The sequence below is a fragment of a genome, unplaced genomic scaffold, assembly GCF_019419815.1.
Source record: "Pyrus x bretschneideri cultivar Hongxiangsu unplaced genomic scaffold, Pyrus_bretschneideri_v1 Contig31, whole genome shotgun sequence".
Classification (NCBI taxonomy): Eukaryota; Viridiplantae; Streptophyta; class Magnoliopsida; order Rosales; family Rosaceae; genus Pyrus; species Pyrus x bretschneideri.
This window is the reverse complement of record NW_025999624.1, coordinates 2,192,095-2,213,997: the sequence shown is the minus strand read 5'-3', so window position 1 is coordinate 2,213,997 and position 21,903 is coordinate 2,192,095. Positions and strand designations below refer to the sequence as shown.

Sequence of the window (21,903 nt, the reverse complement as noted above, 5' to 3'; positions counted from 1 at the left end):
GACAATAGGATATTTTTCCATATAGGAAACTGATATTTTCCAAAATAGTTAGTGGATAAGATTACCAAATTACCCTTATCGTTCAGTGCTTCATAAAATCTTCATTCTGGCTCCACACTTAATTTCATTTGCGCTCACGCGTTTGTGTCGATGAGTACAACAAGAATATGCAAAAAAGGAGATAAAATATGAAGTGAGCTTAAATGTCCACTTAGGATTCCACTTAGCCCAACGGGGTTTTTTCGTCATTTTAGAGCTTTGGGGAGGAAAATACAATAATATTACAAAAGAGGCATTTAGAAATGTCATTTTGCATTTCTACATAAATTTTCTCCATTGAAGAACAAAGTGACCGCCACCACCGTTATCACCACCACTACCATAACTATCACCTTCTACACAGCTGCCACCAGTGCTGCTGACATCAACGCTATCACCATCACTACCTCTACACCGTCAACCACCACACTTCACAATTGGCACCATCACCATACCCTCACCCTTGTCACTTCCATCACCACCGCCATTATCACCGCCACTTCTTCACCATTGCTACCTCTACACTGCCAACAACCATATTGGCACCACCACCATACGCGCACCATTGTCGTCATCACCACCACCCCTACCATCATTGCTACCTCTACACTGTCAACCACCATACCCCACTATTGGCACCACCATCATACTCTCACCATTGTTGCTACCATCACCATTGTTGTCATCGCCACCAACCCTACGACCATTGTTACCTCTTCACTATCAACTACCACACCTGGCTATTGGCACCACCGTCATACCCTCACCATTGTCGCTGCCATCACCGTTGACATCATCGTACTACCCCTACCACCATTGTTACCTCTACAATGCCAACCACTACACCCTAATATTAGCACCACCATCACACCACCACCATTGTCATTGCCATCATCATTGCCATCGTCGCCACCACCCTTACCACCATTACTAGTTTGCTACCTCTACACTACCAACCACCACAATCCACTATTGACACCACCATCATACCCTTGCCATTGTCACTACCATCACCATCGCCGTCAACACTTCCATCGCTACCAACGTGTCTATTTTTGTATTTACACACAATTTTAACACCTTTACGTTGAAATTTAACAAATCCTCAACTGCTTATCCTTGAAACACAATATCTTAACACAGGCTGCTTATTTAACACGGGCCCATGTTGTAGGTACACACAAAACATTTTCCAATTCCTCTATGGTTGTTCTTGCAAAGGATGTAAACTTTGCTGTACAATTATAATGAAATCACTACCGTTTAAAAGTCAAAGTGTTAAATACAGTCCCCAAATGAATACAAGGAATGAACAATCACAAGAATTAACAAGGGAGATTTTAGTTCAAATGATTGTGAGCATTTACCCCTCTACTCTCAACTCCCCTAGACTTGATTCCCCCCCTTCAATATAAAAAAAGGTGGTGCCATCACACACCCCCTCTTGAATATAACAAAAACAAAAGGGCGGTGCTATTACACACCTCTCAATTTTCAGTCATCGGATTGAATGAATTGAAGAAGATCAAAAATAAAGTATGCGGTAAGAAAAATGTAGGGTGACATAAAAAAGTTTGCTGAATGCAAAATATTATAATTCAATAGCATCACCCCACCTCACCTATGGACACAACAACAGAAGATTTGTTTACAGTTTACAGGGTCCTTGTCACCCCAACAAAAGGAATCATCAATACACTGAACAAAATGAACACACTTCTCACCCGAATTCCGTTCACATCCCCTCACTACGAAAAGACAAAAAGAGCAAAGAATGAAACAAGATTATCAGACAAGAGTACCACATGACTATTTATATGCAAACATTGTCAAAGAATATACAACACAGTGTCCAGCATTCTTCCGACTCATTTGATGGGTACGTCCTCCGCCAGTCAATTCCACGGTGGAGATGATGGTCTATAAACTGAGTCTTGCAAAGATGTCGTGCCATAATTTAAATCAAGATTATGAAGCTGTTCCATCAGCTGGGAACGTCTTTCCTTGAAGAAATCAAGGCGAGTTGTTAGTTCTACCAAGGCAGAAGATGCTGTTGATGGATGCCTTGGATAATCCACCGCCTGGAACCATAGTCAACATCAATACGTTACAATTGTTTGAATGGGGTGGGAGCCATTCCAGAGTTAATACAAGATAAGATTTCGAAGAAACAAAATAGCAAAATTTTAATTTTTAGAGAGAAGCTCAACCACAAGCTACAAATGACAGTCGCAGCAAAAAAGAAACACTTGCCTCTGGTGCTCTTGAAGTCGATGGCATGGAAGCAGAATCAACAGCAGAAAGCTCATCAACAGACAAACTTGTCGATGCATCAGTATTTTTTGATTCACTTCTGCTAGCCGGATCCATGAATTGCTTCCTAGAAGGCTGCCTTGTACTGCTGGCAGATGCTAAAATTTGGCCTTTGATAGTCCTCCAATCTGCCCCCAGCAAACCCTCCTGTAGCAAAATAGTCAAGGAGTACTGGACTGTTAAGTACAAAGTTGAAATAAAAATGTGATGAAATCTGGCATAAACGTGAAAGCATCAGCTATGTTGGAATTGGATGACTATATAACTGAGAGACATAGGTAGTGCAAGGATAAAAATAAAAAAAAAAAAGAAGAAAAAAAGGAAGACGAACATCGAGAAAACAACATTTAACAAATCAATGAAAAATATCCAAGTATGAATGCTTCCTAAAATGGAGTATGAAGTATCGAAGATAGAAAAACATAGCACCTCACCTCATTCCTTTGTTTCCTTTCATGATTACAGAAGGCAAGGGTTGCATCAAAATCTTGCTGCAGAAACCTCCTGCAAAAAGCAAACAATTTAAAATCAAAAGAAATTCTTGACCTGATCCAAACAAATTCCTATTAGTACTAAAGCTCTGTAAATTGCATTGATGAAACCCTCAAAACATATAGCAATCTACTTTCCGATGTTTACAAGTCTTGGCTTTACTACAGCACTTTTTATTCTTTTGAGAAAGAGACGGGTTCTGCACACTCACTGTTGGGAATTATTATTTTGGCCATTTTGATAACGGTCACAAGCATCAGAGAGAGAACCATAATGATGCTGTCGCTGTTGATTAAGTTGATGGTGAAGTTCTGCAACTTTCTGCTTCAACCTGGCCACATCTGCTTCAGCAAGGGCTATCTCCTCAAGCTCAGCCCGTGTCTTCACACCAGAATTTATTATAAGAATCTGGCTTGGATAAATGATATAAACAGAATTAAAATAAAACAAATCCTTTACAATCTACACAAACCTTAGAATCCACGCCACATGAACTGGCCAACTGTCCAGAAGACATGCTCAAACCAACCTCTAATGCCGCTCTAAGATCTCGCTCAGCTTGTAGCTGCTCTTGCAATCTTGAAACCTATATCATCATTAACAGATAGTTAATCGAAGATCTAATACACAGCCAAAAAGCAAAGAGGGAAATTACTTTTAAGAAGCAAAGTACTACCAATCAATTTCCTTAAATACTATACATGCACACACCTAAGATCTAGCTCCCAGATAGACAATCTAGAACTAATAATATAGTAAGGAGGTTTTATTTTCTTTTGATCAACAGTAAGCAGATTTTTCACAAAAAAAAAAACAGTAAGAAGGTTTTAACATCAAGTCTAATTCTGTAACTTGATCAAGTTTATATAATTACTAATAATTAAGTGTTCTTGTAAATAAAATAAAATAAAATGTGCTGTACACGAACATTAGCCAGTTGCCTATGCAACTGACAGAACCAGAACTTTTGCCCTGTCTAATTGCATTTGGAAACTGCAGACCAGAGGTGTAATTGTGAGGTATTATTTCCACTACAGAAGTGCATCAGTTTAGAAAGTCCAAAAAGGGTTATTGTGTTTCAATTGCACTCATGTAAAAGAAATTCGGAAGCCAATCTCCTGGTGTCAAACTGAAGATTAAACCCCAGAACATCATCGAATGCAGGCAAAAATATACAACACATCCTTTGTTCCATTCCTTCTATTATCTAGTCAGGTCCTAATATTATAAACTTGTTCATTCCAAATTGTTGACTCATGCAGATAGATTTTTGTTTTAAGCTTACCTACCAAACAAGCAGAAATATAAAATGTAGCATGATAAACTTCTAATGCAGACATTAAGGGAGGAAGAAAATTAGTCTGGCGTATTTTCATGAACATACATCTTGTTCCAGTGCCAAGCGCCGCTCATGTAAAGCTTGCTTCCTTCTCTCCAAACTAGCTTGTAAAATTGCATTTCCTCTAGCCTATAACATGAGTGTCTAATCCGGTTAGTAAAAGTACCAGTTTCTATAATTTGACATTACAATAAGTCAAGCAGAAGTATAGCTACCTCTTTCGCAATCCTCTGCTGCAAGTCGTTTTTCGCAATCTCAAGCCTCTGAATTGAAAGCCTAAAAAAACAACAAACCAAATTATTTAACTTACTGAAAGTACTGTAGAACTTACAGCGCATATCAGATTATTGTTAACAGCTACTTAAAAGTTGTAAAGCTTTAAACAAAGGGTAGCATGTCCATATATTTCATGTGGATTAAGCATGTTGCTACAACAAAGTACAAAATTACATATGCATATGATGAGTAACTTACTCTTCCTCTCCAGAAGAATCGACTGATTCCACTGATGGTGTCTTTCTTGCCTGTATAACAATTAATGAAGAATATCAGATGCCACTGGATTTTAAAACAAAACAGTAAAAGCCGGCTAAGCTATTTTCTCCTGTAAAACAAAGTGTATGCACAAATATAAGGCTATCATGTCACATACTGATTAAAACCCAAAAAAATATCTAGACTGCGAATTCACATTGAAAACAAGAAAAGAAGAGGACATTAAAGTCAACAAACTAATAAATGATGCACAAGCTCCATGATAATGAAACCATACAGTTTGTAAGAGGTATCAAATAAATCATTCTGTACTCAATGCAAAGAATTAAACCCAATACTAAAAATCCATCTCTTAAATTTGTCTAAAACATTAGGAGATCCACATCTCTCTCATGCAGAGTTAATTTGACTTTAAAAGAAGGAAGACCTATCAAGTTTGATTATTAAATGTCAGCTAATAAAACCGATTATCAGCTAAATAAAACCGCTTCTTTACTGATTGAGATTTTAATTCACCTGCTGCTTGGGTTAACCCGAAAATCAACTTCAGACAAAACAGATAACAACAAATGACAACTCACATTGTTTCTTCCCCAAAATGCCGATCGCTTTGCGTTATGATGGGAGCCTGTAACTTTGGCCACTTTCTTCACAGTTCCTGATTCAAGTCCAGACACTGGTAAAGGATGCCCTGGATCCATTGCTGACAGAATCTCTCCCATTGATCTGTAAGAATCTCCAGCAGGTGATGCACTAGGTGTTTCTGTCTCACTAATTAAATTTTCATTTTCTTTAATTGGTTTGCTTCCTCTTTCCACGACTTCAACATTTGGATCTCTGATGGTTTGAGGAACATGTGAACTTGAACTCTCAGCTGACGCATGATTTCCTTTAGGTGATCCAACATCTGAATCATCAACCCCAAATGCCTGTATGACACCAACTTGCATGTCAATCAGAAATATTATAACTCCAGCAGTTGAATATTTCAACAGAGAAGAAAATCAAATCAAAAAGGAATAATAAGTAACTTGCATATAAGTTAATTGACTCAGTACGTCCCTTAGACTCCTAAAGACCCAGAGCTAATCAAAGACCAAGGTTATGAAAAAAAAAAAATAAACCAAAGAGGTAAAAGTGGCAGATCTTTTAGCAGTATCTGGTCAGATGACCAGCATAATGTTTTTTTTTTTTTTTGTTGGGAGAAGAAACGAAAGAATTTTATATAAAAGAGAGAATTTACATAAGTGGAAAAGAGTTCCACCTAGAACCACCAGCATAATGTTACAAACATCTTCCCGGTGTTTGTATCAAACTAATGAAATATAATTTTACTACATCATATAACTCACAGAGGACCCCAAAGCCATTTCTGGCGTCAATTATGTGAAAGTCAACGCAATCAGCAGCATAGGAAGGCATAACCTATTAACGTCGCACAAGAGAAACAGACTCTAAACCCACCATTAACACTTAAAAAAAATCTTAAAACCATACATAAATCAGAGCATAACACAAGCGTGGGTGTGAGGGAGAGACAGAGGGAGAGAACCTTATAATCATAGAGGTCACTGCCAGCATAACCACTGCTTTCACTCAACTTTCCACTATGAACTCGATCCGGGTCATCATCTGTTTCCGGATCAACTTCATTTTCTGCATCATGGTAACCGTTGTCTTTCAGATCAAGATTTTCATCGTCAGATGAATCTTCACTTCCACTATTCTCAATTCGAGAATCAGCAGAGATGGAACACCTTATAAGATTTTCATCCTGAAACAAAAGCCTAACAAGTGAAGACCACTTTGCATAATTGAAAAATCTAACACGAACTTAAGATTTAGAGCCTTTGTAATAGCATGTAATGGAAGACCATAAGAATCAGTGTCAGCAAAAGTAACTTTTTTTTATCTCAATTGTGTTTAAACAATATATCATTTATTTTGTACTAAAATTACTAGAGATGTCATCTAATTGACAATGAGCCATGCTGCTCAAAGAAAGATAGCATCCAGGAAAACAAAATGTTCAAACAATTAAAGTAAAATGAAGTAAATTATTTGAGTGTATTACAGAGTGAGTGATATAAAAGGTTCCTACAGAAATAGATATTGACATCTCTCTCAAAAGATAAATTAGCATAGCACCCACTAATCCCAAAAATGAAATCTCCTATCATCTACTGTGAAATGCAAGATTTGCAGTTGAAACCCCATAGCCCTATCATTTGATAGAACACATCGCCTGCGCAGGAAGTTATCAGTGTTGGAAAAGTTGACAGAATGTCGGATAAGCATTTATCTCTGACAAGACACATAACTTTAGACAAGAAGGAAGGCAAATTTATGACAACACCTTCCTTCTTCTTCAGCCACTACACCTCAACCAATTCTTCAACAACTAAAACTGCATCCAATTTTTTCTATCATTCACAAAGACACTTAGGAGTTGGATGCCATCTCAAGCAGGCACTATCACCATGTCATGGACGCAACATATAGAGACCTTACCTATGATATAGTACTAGTACTAACATGTCAATAAGCTGGTAATCCATTACTCACAAAGACTGGATCTTGTCCTAGATCAAGCAAAGATAAGCCACAATGTATTAACCATCTCATTAGGTCCCATCCAAAATATTAGCATGTCCAGTCTGGTATCCCAAAGGAGGCTTAACATCAAATCTTTCGTGCTCCTAGTCACTCTACACCACCCCCACCCCAGCCTAAACTGCCACTGAAGAGCTGAAGTTTCTATAGTGCTCCCTACAATACACTCAGATATATAAATGAATCTAACATCCAACATGAGTATCAACCTAACACCTCACAAACTTCCTACAATCATCATATCAACATATTCAAGATATATCTCTGAGGAACTAAGTCTGGGTTGTTATGACCATGCACCTGTGACTGGTACCAGTAGCTTCATTAGTTCAACCAATCTATACTAAGGGATTTGTTAGCAGCCGTTAAAATGATACGGTTTAGCCTTACCATTGTTTAATTAGCATTACATCAAAGGTCCTTGCTACTTACTCCCAGTTCTAGGTGGAACTCTTTTCCACTTATGTAAATTCTCTCTTTTTAATAAAATTCTTTCATTTCTTCTCAACAAATAAAAAATAAAAAATAAAAAAATAAAATAAAATAAAAGAGGAAAATTAGTTCAACCAATCTTCACTAAGCCCATGGTACCCCCCCCCCCCCATTGACGACAAAAGGGGATGTTAAAAGGACAGTAGAGATCCTCACATGTTTCAACGATTATTATAGTTGACTGGAGTAAATGAATTTATGCAGTTCGAAAGAATGAGAATTATAAATCCAGGATCCACCTTAAGAAATACCAAGAACACAGAATGTAATAAACCAACTATCGTTAAGCAGTCTTACATCAAAAACGTTTTCATACTCCTCCAAAAGAGTTGTGATGATTGCTTGAGCATTATTTGCAGCATTTGCAGCAGCAATAAGCTGGGCAGAATTATCACCATTAAGATCAAAGTCATCATCCAGCTCACATTCACCAGCTAATAGAGGGCGTAAGAGCAAGGGTGCCATGCATGCAGCAACTGCAGATGGAGTCATCCGATTCTCATCAGAGTGAGAAGATATGACATGCATCATCTTCAAAATTCTGCAAAAAGAAAAAGGAGAAAAGCAAGTTATAGACCAATATGATTGTTTAGCATAATTTTGAACAGAATGCATATCCATGAGAAAGATCAATATGTAGTAGTGGTCCCTACAATATGATATACTAAGCATGGATAAAACTTTGTTTCCTAAAGCATCTTAACATTCAAAACAGGTTCTTGCAAAAATTTTAGTACCTGCATGCTTCTAAGTAATCTCATGCATCAGAGTTCTATGCATGTAGTACTTACAATAATTGCAGAACTAATCCTAGTAAGTTTTTAGCAGTAACTGTTACACACATATATATACATTTATCGAATAAATGTATAGACAAAGAGGTGACTGTTATATTGTAAAACAATAAGAACTATTTGATCAAATTCATGCTCAGAGAGAGAGCTTTTGATTTTACATGTCACATTATTTATCAACAATCTACTATGAAATTTACACAGCTAACTGACGTTCTATTAATTAGATTAACATTTCCTAAAGTTTCCTACAAAATTTCCAACTTCTAAAACAAGCATCCGTTGTATTCATAATATTTAACCATATTTCATGAATATATCCTTGAATCCTCAAAACCAATATTTCAACCAATCCTGACATCTTCATCCTTGCTTATATATTGTTTGGTACATCACCTTTCAAACTACCATGCATGCCTTCCTAGGCAACTTATGAAAATCTAGTTCCCATAAAACTCATGCATTATGTACAAGTGCACTACAAAATTAGGCATCTCAAACATTATGACTAGGACTCAGAAGGCCGAAGGAAGAAGACATCACACATCATGTAAGGCAACAGGTTACCTCATGTAAGAGAACAGAATTAGGCATATCAAACATTATGAGTAGGCCATCGTTGACAAACCATTTAAGGTTTACCAACAGAAGACATCTCACATCATGTAAGAGAACAGCTTACCTCTGTAATAAACGGCGATTTGGCTCAGGAAATGTCTCCAATATTGAAGAGCGCATTGCACTAACCCGAGCTTCCTTTCGATCAATTTCTAGTCAAAGAGAACACAGAGCAAACAGTTAAAAAACTTTATTCCATTACTAAAATATATGTGATCATTTGTACAAATGATTCAGAAACTTGAGGAAAATATCAGAGGACAGAAACATTGATATGGAGACTTGGTACAATCTCTGAATCGTGCATAAAAGTATCATTTAATATGTCCAGAAGGATAACTACACATGAGACTAACGGCCAACCTTTTCTATGCAATATGAACCCTTTTCTATGCAATATGACTTCACATATGTGGTTGTACAGTCTCATAAATTATTCCTGTTACTTAATTCCCCACATAAACAAAGAACCCACTAACTGATTTACTGAATTCACAAGGCATAACATACAGCTAAACTTACTATAAGCCTCTAGCAATGCAGTGCAGCAAGATGCTGGTACTGGAGAAGAGGGCAGCTCTCTCAGAACATGCTGCAGATCAAACAGCTTGACTAAATATTGAAGTAAAGCATAATTCATACCGAATACGAATGACATCAAACAAATTTTGGAAAGTACCTTGACACAATCGCCAACAACATGAGCATCCTCATCCGGATTAAATTCAGTCTTGCCTTCAAACATCAAAAACAGTTAGGACTAAGCTGGAAATCAATGCATGCTTCCAAGAAAATTGAGGGCATGAGCTAAAATTAAGTGAAAAAATCCAACTGAGACGCAATAGAATCTCTTATGTTTTCAGAATCCACCAGACGTTGCAGATACTTTCAACTTGAATAAAATGGATACCTTGCTCATATTCTTGTACTCTACGTTCTACCTCCTCAACATCCGCAGACTGTCTCAATATTCCTTCAACTTTAGTACCTATGGGGCAAATAAATTACAAATTATAAAACTGTTTAGTATAACCCTCAAAAATATATATTTTTTAACGTTATTTTTCTTCAGGTATCTCTCCCAGTATAATGATTTAATGAGTCAATTCCAAGACTGGTGCTTCCAGATAGTTTCAAACGCAATTAGGATTAACAGTTTGTACTGATGATGTCTCCACACTGGTATGCAAAGGAGTATCTTGACTTCTGCATAGCCAATATGTGAAATAAGACACAATTCTATGCTTTGCATACTCCGATATGAGTGTAATGAGCTGACACAGATGAAGGGTGTCAAATGCATCAATTCCCAAAATCCGCACATGATAAAAACACCAACATATATGTCCACCTCAATGTTGCATGGGGCGTGGGTCAATTCAGTAAGTAAAACGGGAAAGGGTACAAGGTACGGTAGTTTATGGTAATGGTGTACGCTAGGGGGTATACTTGGTACAGTATTATGGGTTCATTTTAAAGTTTTATCTGGATTCTTTTCCTTATGGTAAATAGCTTGCATATTTTTCACGCATGTAAACCAATATTATACTAATTATAAACATTATACATTACTTTACCAAGCTGAAGCCACTTTCGGTAGTTAAGATTTAATACATTATTTTCTCTAAGCTTTTTTCATATTATTTCTTGGCATTGGTAAAAGTAATAAAGAACAAAAAAAAAAAGAGGAGAGGAGAGGATTCCCCGATACTGTTCCTCTTTGTCTTCTTCAAGTTTTCAGAATTCCTACAACTCCAAAATGCTAAATAATCTTTTGCCTAAAGGAGATGAAAAATTAAAACTGAAGAAGGAGAATGGATCACCCAGTTTCAGCAAAGATTGCAAACCCACCGCGTTTTGGATCGTGCAAACCGGATCACGGTTCAAACATAAAACCTGTGATCCGATCTCAAAATTTGTATTTAGTTGACTTTTTGGTAAATCTGACATTGGATACAGATAGATGCACGAGACAAACATGATGGGTAAACAAAGGTTATTCCATAAGTTTGTCTGGAATAAGTATGGGTTCTAGGGTAACATTAACACCTTCAGAAATTACTATGTTGTATATAGTGATATTACATACACATAATAAGGAATTTTCCCTTCAGTTTGAGATCTTGTTAATATTAAATGGATCACAACTTACCAAACTTTTCCAGGAACCGAAGAGCTTTCTCCAGGAAGGAAGGACCTCCATCAATATCTTCTAGCGCAAGAAGAATAGGTCTTCCAACAACCAAAGATTTAACAGGCCTTTTATCTCTCCCTGAAAGCCCAAAATTATATATAAATATGCCTAGCTCAAGATAGATGAAATCATGAGACATTGAATGTGTAATGATGAAAAAGTACAAACATTGATGGAAGGACCCTTCAAGTGTATCATTCGTGTCATTACGGAAAATCCCATTGTGTCCCATTACAAGGGCAGCACTTGGAGCTTGTGCCAAGGGCATGTTCAAGGGCTGTCTTCCACTCATACAAGTCTTCCAACGTCTCAGCCTGTGATTTTGAAAACTCATATAATTATTATTTACATGCTACATATCAGCAGAAACCATGCAAGTATATTATATATTCAAATAATTCTCGAAAAAAAATATCACAAAAATGTCACCTTAAGAGTGAAGGCCCGCCCATCACGTCCATCAGGAAATAAAACTGTCAGAAGCTTTTTATCTTCTCTAACAACAACACTGCATGAAACCAGTTGCATGTATTAGTCAGATTGCAGATAATAATAAAACAAACAGTGAAACCAGTTGCATGTATTAGTCAGATTGCAGATAATAATAAAACAAACAGTCATCGTTGCCATGCATACCTCCCAGAATTGTTCAAGTCAATGCCCCCCAAAGTCAAATTGACTTCACCGCCTCTTTGTGGAAGTGCACTCTGTACAAAGAAGTAAAACAACATTCATTCCTAAAAAAAAAAAAATTAAAAAAACAAAAACAACATTCACTTTGCAGTTGTTAACTGTCGGGCAAGTCTGTGCGTACAAGACTACGAGTGAGTAAGTGAGTGAGTGAGTGAGTGTATGTGTGTGTGTGTAGTGAGAGAGAGAGAGAGAGAGACACACACACACACAAACACGCACAAAAATCAATAAGGTCCTACCTCAGTTTAGCAGGTTATTATGGAAAATCCAGCACATAACCAACCAGCAAACACTTGAAATACAGACTAAATTGAAATTGTACTCCAATCAGTTATTCGACGAGAATGTGACATTTTAATAAGGAATGGTGGAAATGGGATACCATGCATTTTAGTGGGGAGAACACAAGAACACTAAAGGAAGAGAACATATGCAACTCCACAACAACAATTTCACATATCATCGAGATCACATTATGAAGGTCTGAATAGGGATTCATCCCATTTCATGAGGCAATAGAAGAAGTTTCAATATCTCTTCACATAGTAGAATAGTAATATCTTTCAAACATACTAAGGTGTGAACCTTTTATTCCAACAAATAAACCATCAAAACTGAATGTACCAAGTCCACCATTTATAGAACCAATACAACTCACACATCAATTCAGTGACCAACCAATTTTTCCATTAACTACATTGAATCGTGCAGACTAATGCGGAAAATTATGGAAAAGGAAAAGGAAAGCAAAAGGAATCCTGAACATATTGGTATAACCAAAAAAGAGGTAAATAGATGACTGATTAATACTAACAGGATCATTTTTAAAGAAAACCAAAGAAGTCCGTGTGAGGATAAACCACCGCTTCTTCCAGGACTTCCAGCCTATTCCTGCAAAGTCAATAAATAAAAACTGAATATATAAATAATGAGAGAAGAAGAGGTGATTCAACAAACTATGAAATGCGTAAAAGAAAAAAAAAAGTTTAAAAGTTCAAATACCCATTGACAAAATCAAACACAAAAACCGAGTTACTCTTAACATATCAATTGATGAGAGGAAAGAAGCACAATCTTCAATTGTCCCCAAGACCTCTAACATATAGGATGCAACATAAACTGGTTTGGAAGGTTTTCATTATAAAAATTAAATAAACACTCATTGGAAGAACTCCTCGTCCTATATTTTAAATACTTATAATATATTAAAAGTGGTTCATAATTACTAATTAGACCAAGCAAAAGCAGTTATTTCTCTTGAAACAGTAAAGTCGACAAACAGATTTTAGAAACATATTCTAATGCCTATCATGCGGTTTATTTGAATTACATAAGATGCTGCACGGATATCGGATATCGTCAAAGCAACTTATCAATCCATAAATCAGATAAATGAATGTGATATCAATATCCGTGAATATAAAATGTTTTGTTTACTAAATATGTGCCTTGGGTGTTTCTTTTAGGAGTGTTATTTTCCGAGTGGTAGATTTAGCTCCATTTCTCTCCTTTCATTTCTGTTGTATTATTGTTATCTCCCTCATTAATCTTCTATTAAGTCTAAAAAGAGGATGATTCAATCTTATGAGACTTCCAAGGAACTTAGTTCCTAGTACTACACTCCATAGACCTAACAGATAAACATTTGGTCAATGGTCAAAGCAATTAATGTATACAACGAATTGATATGCTGATTATAAAGAACTTTTTCCAAATACGGATAGCATTATAAAGGCAAATTATCTAATTTCATATTCACAGTGTTTTTTCCAAGACTAATGTAATCACGTCAAAGTCAAATGAGTCCTATAACAAATACATAAACATGCTGGAAATGCAGCCAAAGTTGTTTAAGGGGAGCGGGGTAAGGAACATGAGAACAAGAGATGTTTACCAACCTTTAGAAGAAATGAAAAGTGGGCCACTCTTGAAGACCTGCTGGATCATCTGATGTGTTAGAAGGAATGAAAATATTACCCACCAACGGAGCACAATGTAAAACTAATTTGCAAATTAAGCACAAGGGATGAAAATGAACACTTGAAACACGATCAGGTTACATTGATAACCAACAGACTGCAATTCTGAGAATTAAGAACTCATTTGAAAAATCAAGGATTGATAAAAACATTGACTTCTCTTTAAAATAGCAAAGTTTCCGTCAATTCCCTCAAACTTGGGCATGTTTGGGTTCATTCGGGTAAAAGGAAACGCATTGCAGTTTCATCCTAGACTTGCCTATCTTGTTTTGCATCCGTCTTGTCTTAATGAAGTTTGTGTTCCATATCATAAAACAAAACATTCCAAATCTGTATCACATTACTGGAAAATAAAACAGCAGATTAAACTCGGCCTAAGCACTAGTTCAATAATTTCGACAAGTGCATTGCCACACCAACAAGTGTTCCCATTGCTTTTGAGTCTATTTTTCCTTCTGTTTTCCATTCTACACCTTCCTCCAGCAATCAGAACAGAAAATGGATACAAAATCAATCTAATACAACGAATTTTCACAACATCTGCGACGGACATTCCACCATGATGTAAGGAAATCCAAAATATTAAAAATAAAAAAAAAAATGAAAAACCGCATTTCACCAACATCAGCTTTGGTGGCTTCCCACAAAAGCCAGCTAAAGGAATTCAAGCAAATATTCAAAAAATAAAATAAAACAAATGAAGAAAAACCAATCGAGTTCTAGTAATTTTCCAGAATAAGGAAGAAAGAGTACCGTGTTAGAAGCAGCAGGCCGTAGGGGGCGCTCAAAAGCAGCTAAAGAAGCGGACATTTTGTGCGATTAACATCGAAATCGCGGAGAGCAGCAGCAGCCAGCATTTCAATCGTCCGAGCCGCCCATTGAGCGAACTCGGCCGAGACGGCGTAGATCGGCCAGCAAGCTGAGCTGAGCTGAGATATCCGCGATCTGAAACCAAAAGCCCTTTCTCTCTCTCTCTAGAGTATTGGCAACTTTGCACAGAGAGAGAGGCTTTTTCTAGGGTTTAAGATTTAGGGGGAGAGCGAGAAAGATGGTTGGAGTTCGTAAGGAGGAGCAACGACCGGAGTTGCTGCGCTGCCTGTGTGCCTGGCTAAGATAAACAAGGAGGAGGATGACAGGGAAAGCAACCAAAAAGATGACTTATGGATCTCTATTTTTGTTATACTTGCCAAGTACTAGGAGCAGGAATTGCTTTGCTTCTTTTTTTTTGTTGTTAATAATTAAATAATAATCAATACATATGGCGTTTTACCGGCGAAAAATAATAATTTTTATGCATAACGCAAATTTAATCTTACTGATTTTCATTTTGTTTAATATAAACAATTTAACTCGTTAATGCAGTTTATTTATAAAATTGAAAATGATAGTAAATGGATTAGGTAGAGGGGAGCAGTGGGTGTGGTAGTATTTTAATGGGGGTACTAATTAGTAATGAGAGGGGGGGCTTTGCTTTTCACCTACTTGCTTGAAACTGAAGGTGAAGGAGGAGGAGGAGGGAGAGGGTGTGGTCGTGTGCAGTCGACGATAAGTCTCAATGGAGGAGAAATCTGACCAATGGGAGGGAAGGAAAAAGGAGGGGAAACAAAACAAAACCAAGTTGGCAGTTGGAAGCGGAGAGGATCTAGACTCTAGAGAGATAACCTTTTTTTTTTTTTTTTTTTAGAGTAAGTCCTTTTCTCTTCTCTCGCAGTTTTCTTTTTGTCTTTTTCTCTCTCAAAATATCAATAACCGCTTAAATAAAAGAAACAGAAAGAGTTTTCTTTTTATCTTTCTCTCTCTAAAAATATCAATAACCGCTTAAATAAGAGGAACAGGAAGAAAAAAAAAATGAGAGAATCCTCCTCTCTCTCTCTCTCTCATATCCTAATAATAATCAGTCGAAAGAGTCGCGTTACTTTCCCTTCGTCACGGGCCCTGAAAGAGACTTGGACAGTTGGACTCTACACTCTCCCCACCAACAGTTGTACTTTGGACATACAAATACAAATCATGCCATGTGTTTTGCTTTTCTTTTTTTTCAATATTCCATGTGTATTAAAGTTTCTTTTTAAAGTAACAGCAACTTCGCCCTTTTTACCATGGCAATTGCTATTCAGTCTTAAAAGTTATTGTCATTTAACAATTCTACCTGTGGTTAAGAATGGTAAGAATTTGTTAGACATATGTCGGGTTGTTAATGGGATGTGGCAGACGAGCAATGGCTGGGGAGAAATTTTTAGTTGTGACGGAATACATCACGTATTTTTATGTAAGTGGTGAGAAATTTTATTTTTCAAATTATTAACGTTTTAACATACATATCCCACCATTTATATAGCAACACATGGTGTACCATCCCGTGTGATGGTCACACTAAAAAAACTCTCATGATTACGGTCGAATTGATCATAGGGACAATGCAGTTGATGCTAATGCTTAAATATGCAGAGGAGGATTATCTCTCATCCTACTCCTAAATATGCTGATGCTGGACTCACCACTTTTGATATGACAGAGATATTAATATACATGGGAGTAGGATTTTTTTTTCCCTCCTATTTTCATGCCTTTCCATCCCGTCCTCTCATAGTTTTTTTTATCTTTCTCTCTCTATAAAAAAATCAATACAAGATTTGATATGACTTAATCGTAACCATTTGAATAGGAAGGAAGGAAGGGAATAGAGATTTGGAGGGGAGAGAATCCTCCTCCTATTATGTATAGCATTGAATATCAAAATAGTTCATTGTGTGCGTGCCATGCTGCATGTATATGTGCATTGGGGGGTCTGCTGTCCCGATTTTGGTGTCTCGTTGATGTCTCCTTCAACCAAATAAGAAGGAGACGTAAACAAGACAACAAAACGGGAATAGTAGACCCTCAGCCGCGCATTGGTTGTCATTTTCTTGATTTCTGGCATTTTAATGATTTAACAAACTCATTTCTATATATTAAGTTTGAAATTTTTTTCTCCTTGGACTTGGAGATCAGTGGCGACTGCATTAACTTATTAAGTGAATGACTTGTGAGGGTAAATTTCCTTTTCTACTTGAGATAGGTGGGATTATGCAAATACTGGTTACCTTGGGGCTTGACGCACTAAAACACCTTACAGATTAATTTGAAATAAGGTTGCAGTATTACTGTTGTAACTTGAATTAAAACGTCGACCATAATCGCATTACTTCATCTACTGGTTCGCAGGTAAAATTAAGACGGCGCACTTGACAAATTTCGATACAGAAAGGCTACAGATAATCCTAAAAAATGAGATTCTTGTTGTAAGCAATCACGTAGATGCATGCTTCATGCACATATGTAGCAATATGCTGAGACATGAGTTTCCATAGTCTATTTGATGCTTAGAGATTTTTTATTATGGTGGCTTGGAAATATACTCCCTGTTTGAAGTAGAGAACAAAGAAAAAAAAATGATATGATTATCAAACAAGTGTTAGTATTTTTTTTAATTCAAACCATATATTATCACGTGTTTGTCAACACTTTTTAGCTTTTCATTGTTAAACTCTTTGTAAACTTAATTAGTACATTTGCATCTAAAAACACAAAAATAATAATATTTAACTAATGTTTGTATATCTTTCTTCTTTTGATACTAACTTCAATGATATTTGATGAAGAAATAGATTTTTTAATGTATGTAGTGATTTTTTTACACATATGAATGTGCAAAGGATCGAGGGTTAGACAACTTTAGAGCCCCACTTCGAAGACTGACCTAAAGCCTCCAAATTCTCAGGACTGACCCTGGTGCCAAGGTGTCATGAGACCATGTCAGGCAAACACAAATTCTAGGAACATGTATTCTATGCAGCAACCAACCAAACAATAGTCCAACAAGTTATGCCTCCAAAAACGACACAATTAATGCATGGCATTTAGGAACAATGTATAATACGAGCACCACAATTAAGGGATGGCAAGAGCATCGCCACCGCTTAAGGAGTACTTTTAAGCCCCTAAAAAGGAGTAATTTTTAGGTGTATCTAGAACATGATCAAGTAACTTTACTATTCAACTTAAATTATAACACATGAAAGTACAGTTCCGTGGAGATTGAAGACTATCATTGAGGATATAAAGCTTTTAATGTCTCATATTGAGTATGTTTATTGGAAATATGTGTTTTAAGGAGGCAGATTTTCTGGCACTAAGAATGGCCACTCTATCGATGGTCTTTACATTTGGGATCGAACTATTCCATCTGGTGCTCGACAGGCTTTCTTGTTGGATTTGGTACCCAAATCCAAATCCATGTTGATCCAAACCAACGAAGTTCTCGCATACATGACGCAGGTGCAACGTTCACCACATTTGTAGTAGGCCGATTTGGCATCAGGTCCGTCGATCTTAATGATGACACATTCGGAATAAGTTTCATTCGTGATTAGTTCAACTCCAACCTACCTTTCAACTTAGACAAATTCGGGAGTCATCCATTTATATTCAATCCAATTCAATCCTATAAACTAAACGAGACCTTACAGTCCCTTCACCTCTCCAACCTCCATGGAAGAAAGTATCAGTTTTTGTCACAGCGTAACGGTATAACAAAAACCTTGGTTAAAAAGTGGGATACATGGAACTTTGTAAATCTTTCTTAAACACCTTTGCACTTTTAGCAACCTGAGATTATTTTAAACCTAGTACTTGAGTTTTAGGTTCTACCTTCGTAGTCATTTGATTAGGTAGCGATGCTTCAAATAACACTTGGGTGGCATGCGTAAGAAATAGGAATTATTTGAGTAGAAACACAGAAAGGCGCAGTTTTCAGAGTGGGTATCGAGATATGTGGAGCGATGACCCGGAATGGCCTGACAATTTGAAGTTAGGGACGAAAGATTCTCTCGTGTCACCAACTCACCCCTTGTCAATCATTCATTGGATAGATTATGCACCTTTTTGAACATGTAGCAAGGTGCCACCGGGACTACAACTTTGGATAAGAGAATCTCTCGCTCGCTAGCAGTTTCTTAACAAGATTTTGCTTCTGCTAGTGAAAGGGTTGAATACAATATGTCGAAGATGCTGAAGCAGCCGTTAGATTCACCGGAAATATTCTACATATCGGTCAAGCATATGAAAAAATAAGCTGAGAATGTGACACAACTACGAAAAAATTGCAACTCAATTCAAGCAAAAGCATACGAAGCAAAATCGCTGGAGTAAAACCCAAGTTGATACACATTTCTAAGCATAGAAAATGCAGACCAAACGACACAACAGTTGAGAAAGACGTCTAATACAAATGACTGAAGTCTTAAGTATATTAAACGAGTGCAGTTTTTATCAAACAGGAAACCTCATTAGCAGAAATTTCAAAAGTAAAAGCTCCCCCTTTCAATGGAAGTACAGAATCTGCTACTAAGCAATTATTAGAGGCCACAAACAGAAAAAATTCAACACTACCAGAGACTGGGAGCACATAAATCTTCAGACTTTGTCTGCCAGCCGATGGTCATTCCTATGCTGCATCATTCCTTCTTTCCAATCCCATGTGACATGTTGTAGATCCCTCGTCCCTGGAGAAAATGCCACCAGAACTTACAATTAGATTGCAACAAAAGCAAGGAAAACTACGCTTTTTTTTCATATAAAAGACTTACAAAGTCTTAAAAGAAATGAAGTAATTAGAAACTCACAATAAGGAACAATGAAGTAGCAGCAAAAGCAGCTAGAATGGCAACATACGTAATCTTATCATATGGTCCCTTCAGGTATGTGTGTTTGTGGATGCCTTGGAAAATCTTTTGCTTCTCATAGAGCTGCTCACGTGGTCGGAAGGGTGTTTCTGACATCCTGTATTATAGACATTATTAAAAGGTCATTCTATGAAAGTAACTTCCGAAAACTACATTTCTCCACAGACAGAAAAATCATATTGTTCTATATTGTAGAGGTTCCAACAAAATCACAACTCAAAATATCAACACCGTGCTTAAGCACCACAAACCAGATAGGGGAGGCACACGGCCTTAATTTCTATATATACCCAAACTGCCCCATTAGACCATACACTAATCCTTCCATAGTCACATTGAAAAAAAGGGAGTAGGGACAGTTCACCAAATTTGGAAATAATGGGCTTAATTGGAGTTAATCAACAAACAAAGCTCGGGCTGAATAACAGCAGTTAGCTTCTTCTAATGTTGGATTTTTAACTAAAAAATGATTCAGCCGACTAACAACCTGAACTTATAGACCAGCATTCGTGGCAGCAATACTTGTCTACCATACAATCATTTCAAATGAGTTACGACAACAAACGACCTGGACTTTATTACATAAGATGCCCCAAGTAGAACTGTAACAATTACCCCCAATATAACTCAGGAACAATAGTTCAACATAGAACATATCACCAAACAATGCTCTAATTTCGAAAACAATTGCATGAAATGAGAAGAATAAAAACAGACATAAGATTTAAGAAGATTGAAATACATCATCCGACTCCATTCTGTTTATTTCCATGGAACCATTTACATGTAATAATAAAGAATAAAGAAGATTGAAATAAATGAAACAACTAGAAGATCGAAATAAATCATCATGAAACAATCACGCACAACTTAATTGAACTGATAATGATGTGAGAAGTCTTATGATTAATGCTATCATGTGGGTAATACACGCTTAACCCTCAACACTACAGTCTAACTAGCACACAAGTGAACTAAAATGGTTATTACTTCTGTATCGTATTTCTCAGCATTATTCCAGAATTCGATTCAAGTTGACGTAGTTATTTGGATGATATGTTTTATGGAACAGATGAAACAGGAGCTCAAATGATATTCATTTCCCAGGGAAAAAAAAACATTCAAATCCATTTGACAACGACAAAAAAACTGAAGAACAATGCTGCAATCCATCCTTAAAATAGCGCATTTCGCATTTTAAGAAATACTTCAAGAGCAAATATCCATCAATAAATATTCATGTCAAGCCAATCCATTGGAAAAGGTATCAAGCGACACCTATGAAAGATTGGATTCTGACTTCTCTTACCTTAACCGGGATTCGAATCGCAAATGATGCTTTCCTATACAAAGAGAAAGTGCAACTATAGTAACAAAAATTACAAAATTCATTCGGAAAAAACGATTAATTTAGGCAAATTATAAAAACCCAGAAGAATTACTATAATCTTATATAGCACAGACATCAAATCGACAGTGAGTGCTCATAATTACAAGATTTCAGAAATATTTCATGTTTCTCGCCAAAATTTAAACCAAAGGAAAATGGAAAACTTTAAGAAATCTAAACCGTACCTGCAAAACGGCCGGAAAAGTAATGCAGGGGTGGATCGAGAGTGAAAAACGACGGAGAGAAGAGTGAAGTCGGGCTGTCCACGGCGACTCGAACGGATCGAAATTTGATAGAAATATTTAGGGGCCGACAGAGAAGAAAGAGATGAAAAGGAGGAGGCTGCGGGAGTCTGGGGCGAGAAAACGAATACTATTTGTCCATCCCTCTAAATAGAGATGGACGACAAGATCTTAAAGTAAAGTACGATATATTAGTTAAATGCAGCGTTACTCAAATAAAAAGATTAATATTAAAAAGAATTGTCAATTAGTATTAGAATTTAGTGGTTGCTTCATTTATAAGTGAGATGTCTTTAGTTAAATTTTCTGTCAACCTTGTTGTTACAAGCAGCGGGTCCACTAGCTCATCCAACTAAATTGAGAAATTAATTAAATATTAAAAATTAATTAACTATTTAATTAATAAAAATATAATTAAAAAAAAAACAAATCAAATTCCTATTCTCCATCCACCACCAAACTCCCCAAATTCCTATTTCCACCGCCA

General features: G+C 36.6%; 2 protein-coding genes across 2 annotated transcripts; both read right to left on the bottom strand.

Moving 5' to 3' along the window:
• Positions 1–1,599: 1,599 nt before the first annotated feature.
• Positions 1,600–15,492, bottom strand: LOC103929566 (rho GTPase-activating protein 7). The gene is given in 23 exon segments (XM_048590276.1): positions 1,600–2,120; positions 2,293–2,499; positions 2,787–2,856; positions 3,056–3,225; positions 3,317–3,430; positions 4,229–4,312; positions 4,399–4,459; positions 4,658–4,707; positions 5,260–5,607; positions 6,231–6,452; positions 8,081–8,324; positions 9,260–9,347; positions 9,718–9,787; positions 9,875–9,930; positions 10,106–10,183; positions 11,348–11,467; positions 11,558–11,651; positions 11,653–11,703; positions 11,819–11,897; positions 12,026–12,096; positions 12,897–12,973; positions 13,981–14,017; positions 14,815–15,492. Coding segments are annotated over 23 exon segments (2,634 nt in total). The 5' UTR covers positions 14,872–15,492; the 3' UTR covers positions 1,600–1,934.
• A 3,830-nt stretch (positions 15,493–19,322) lies between these two features.
• Positions 19,323–21,557, bottom strand: LOC125480025. The gene is made up of 3 exons (XM_048590231.1): positions 21,360–21,557; positions 19,725–19,881; positions 19,323–19,604 (listed from the first exon to the last, which is right to left on the bottom strand). Exons 2-3 carry the CDS (start codon positions 19,878–19,880, stop codon positions 19,557–19,559), a joined length of 204 nt encoding a protein of 67 aa, XP_048446188.1. The 5' UTR covers position 19,881; positions 21,360–21,557; the 3' UTR covers positions 19,323–19,556.
• Between the last annotated feature and the right edge of the window lie 346 nt (positions 21,558–21,903).

Excerpts from the sequence above, each read along its gene's own strand:
- LOC125480025 (XM_048590231.1), bottom strand. The coding sequence starts at position 19,880 with ATGTCAGAAACACCCTTCCGACCACGTGAGCAGCTCTATGAGAAGCAA. Across the intron at positions 19,605-19,724 it reads CTACTTCATTGTTCCTTATT|GGACGAGGGATCTACAACAT; the intron begins GTGAGTTTCTAA and ends CATTTTCTCCAG.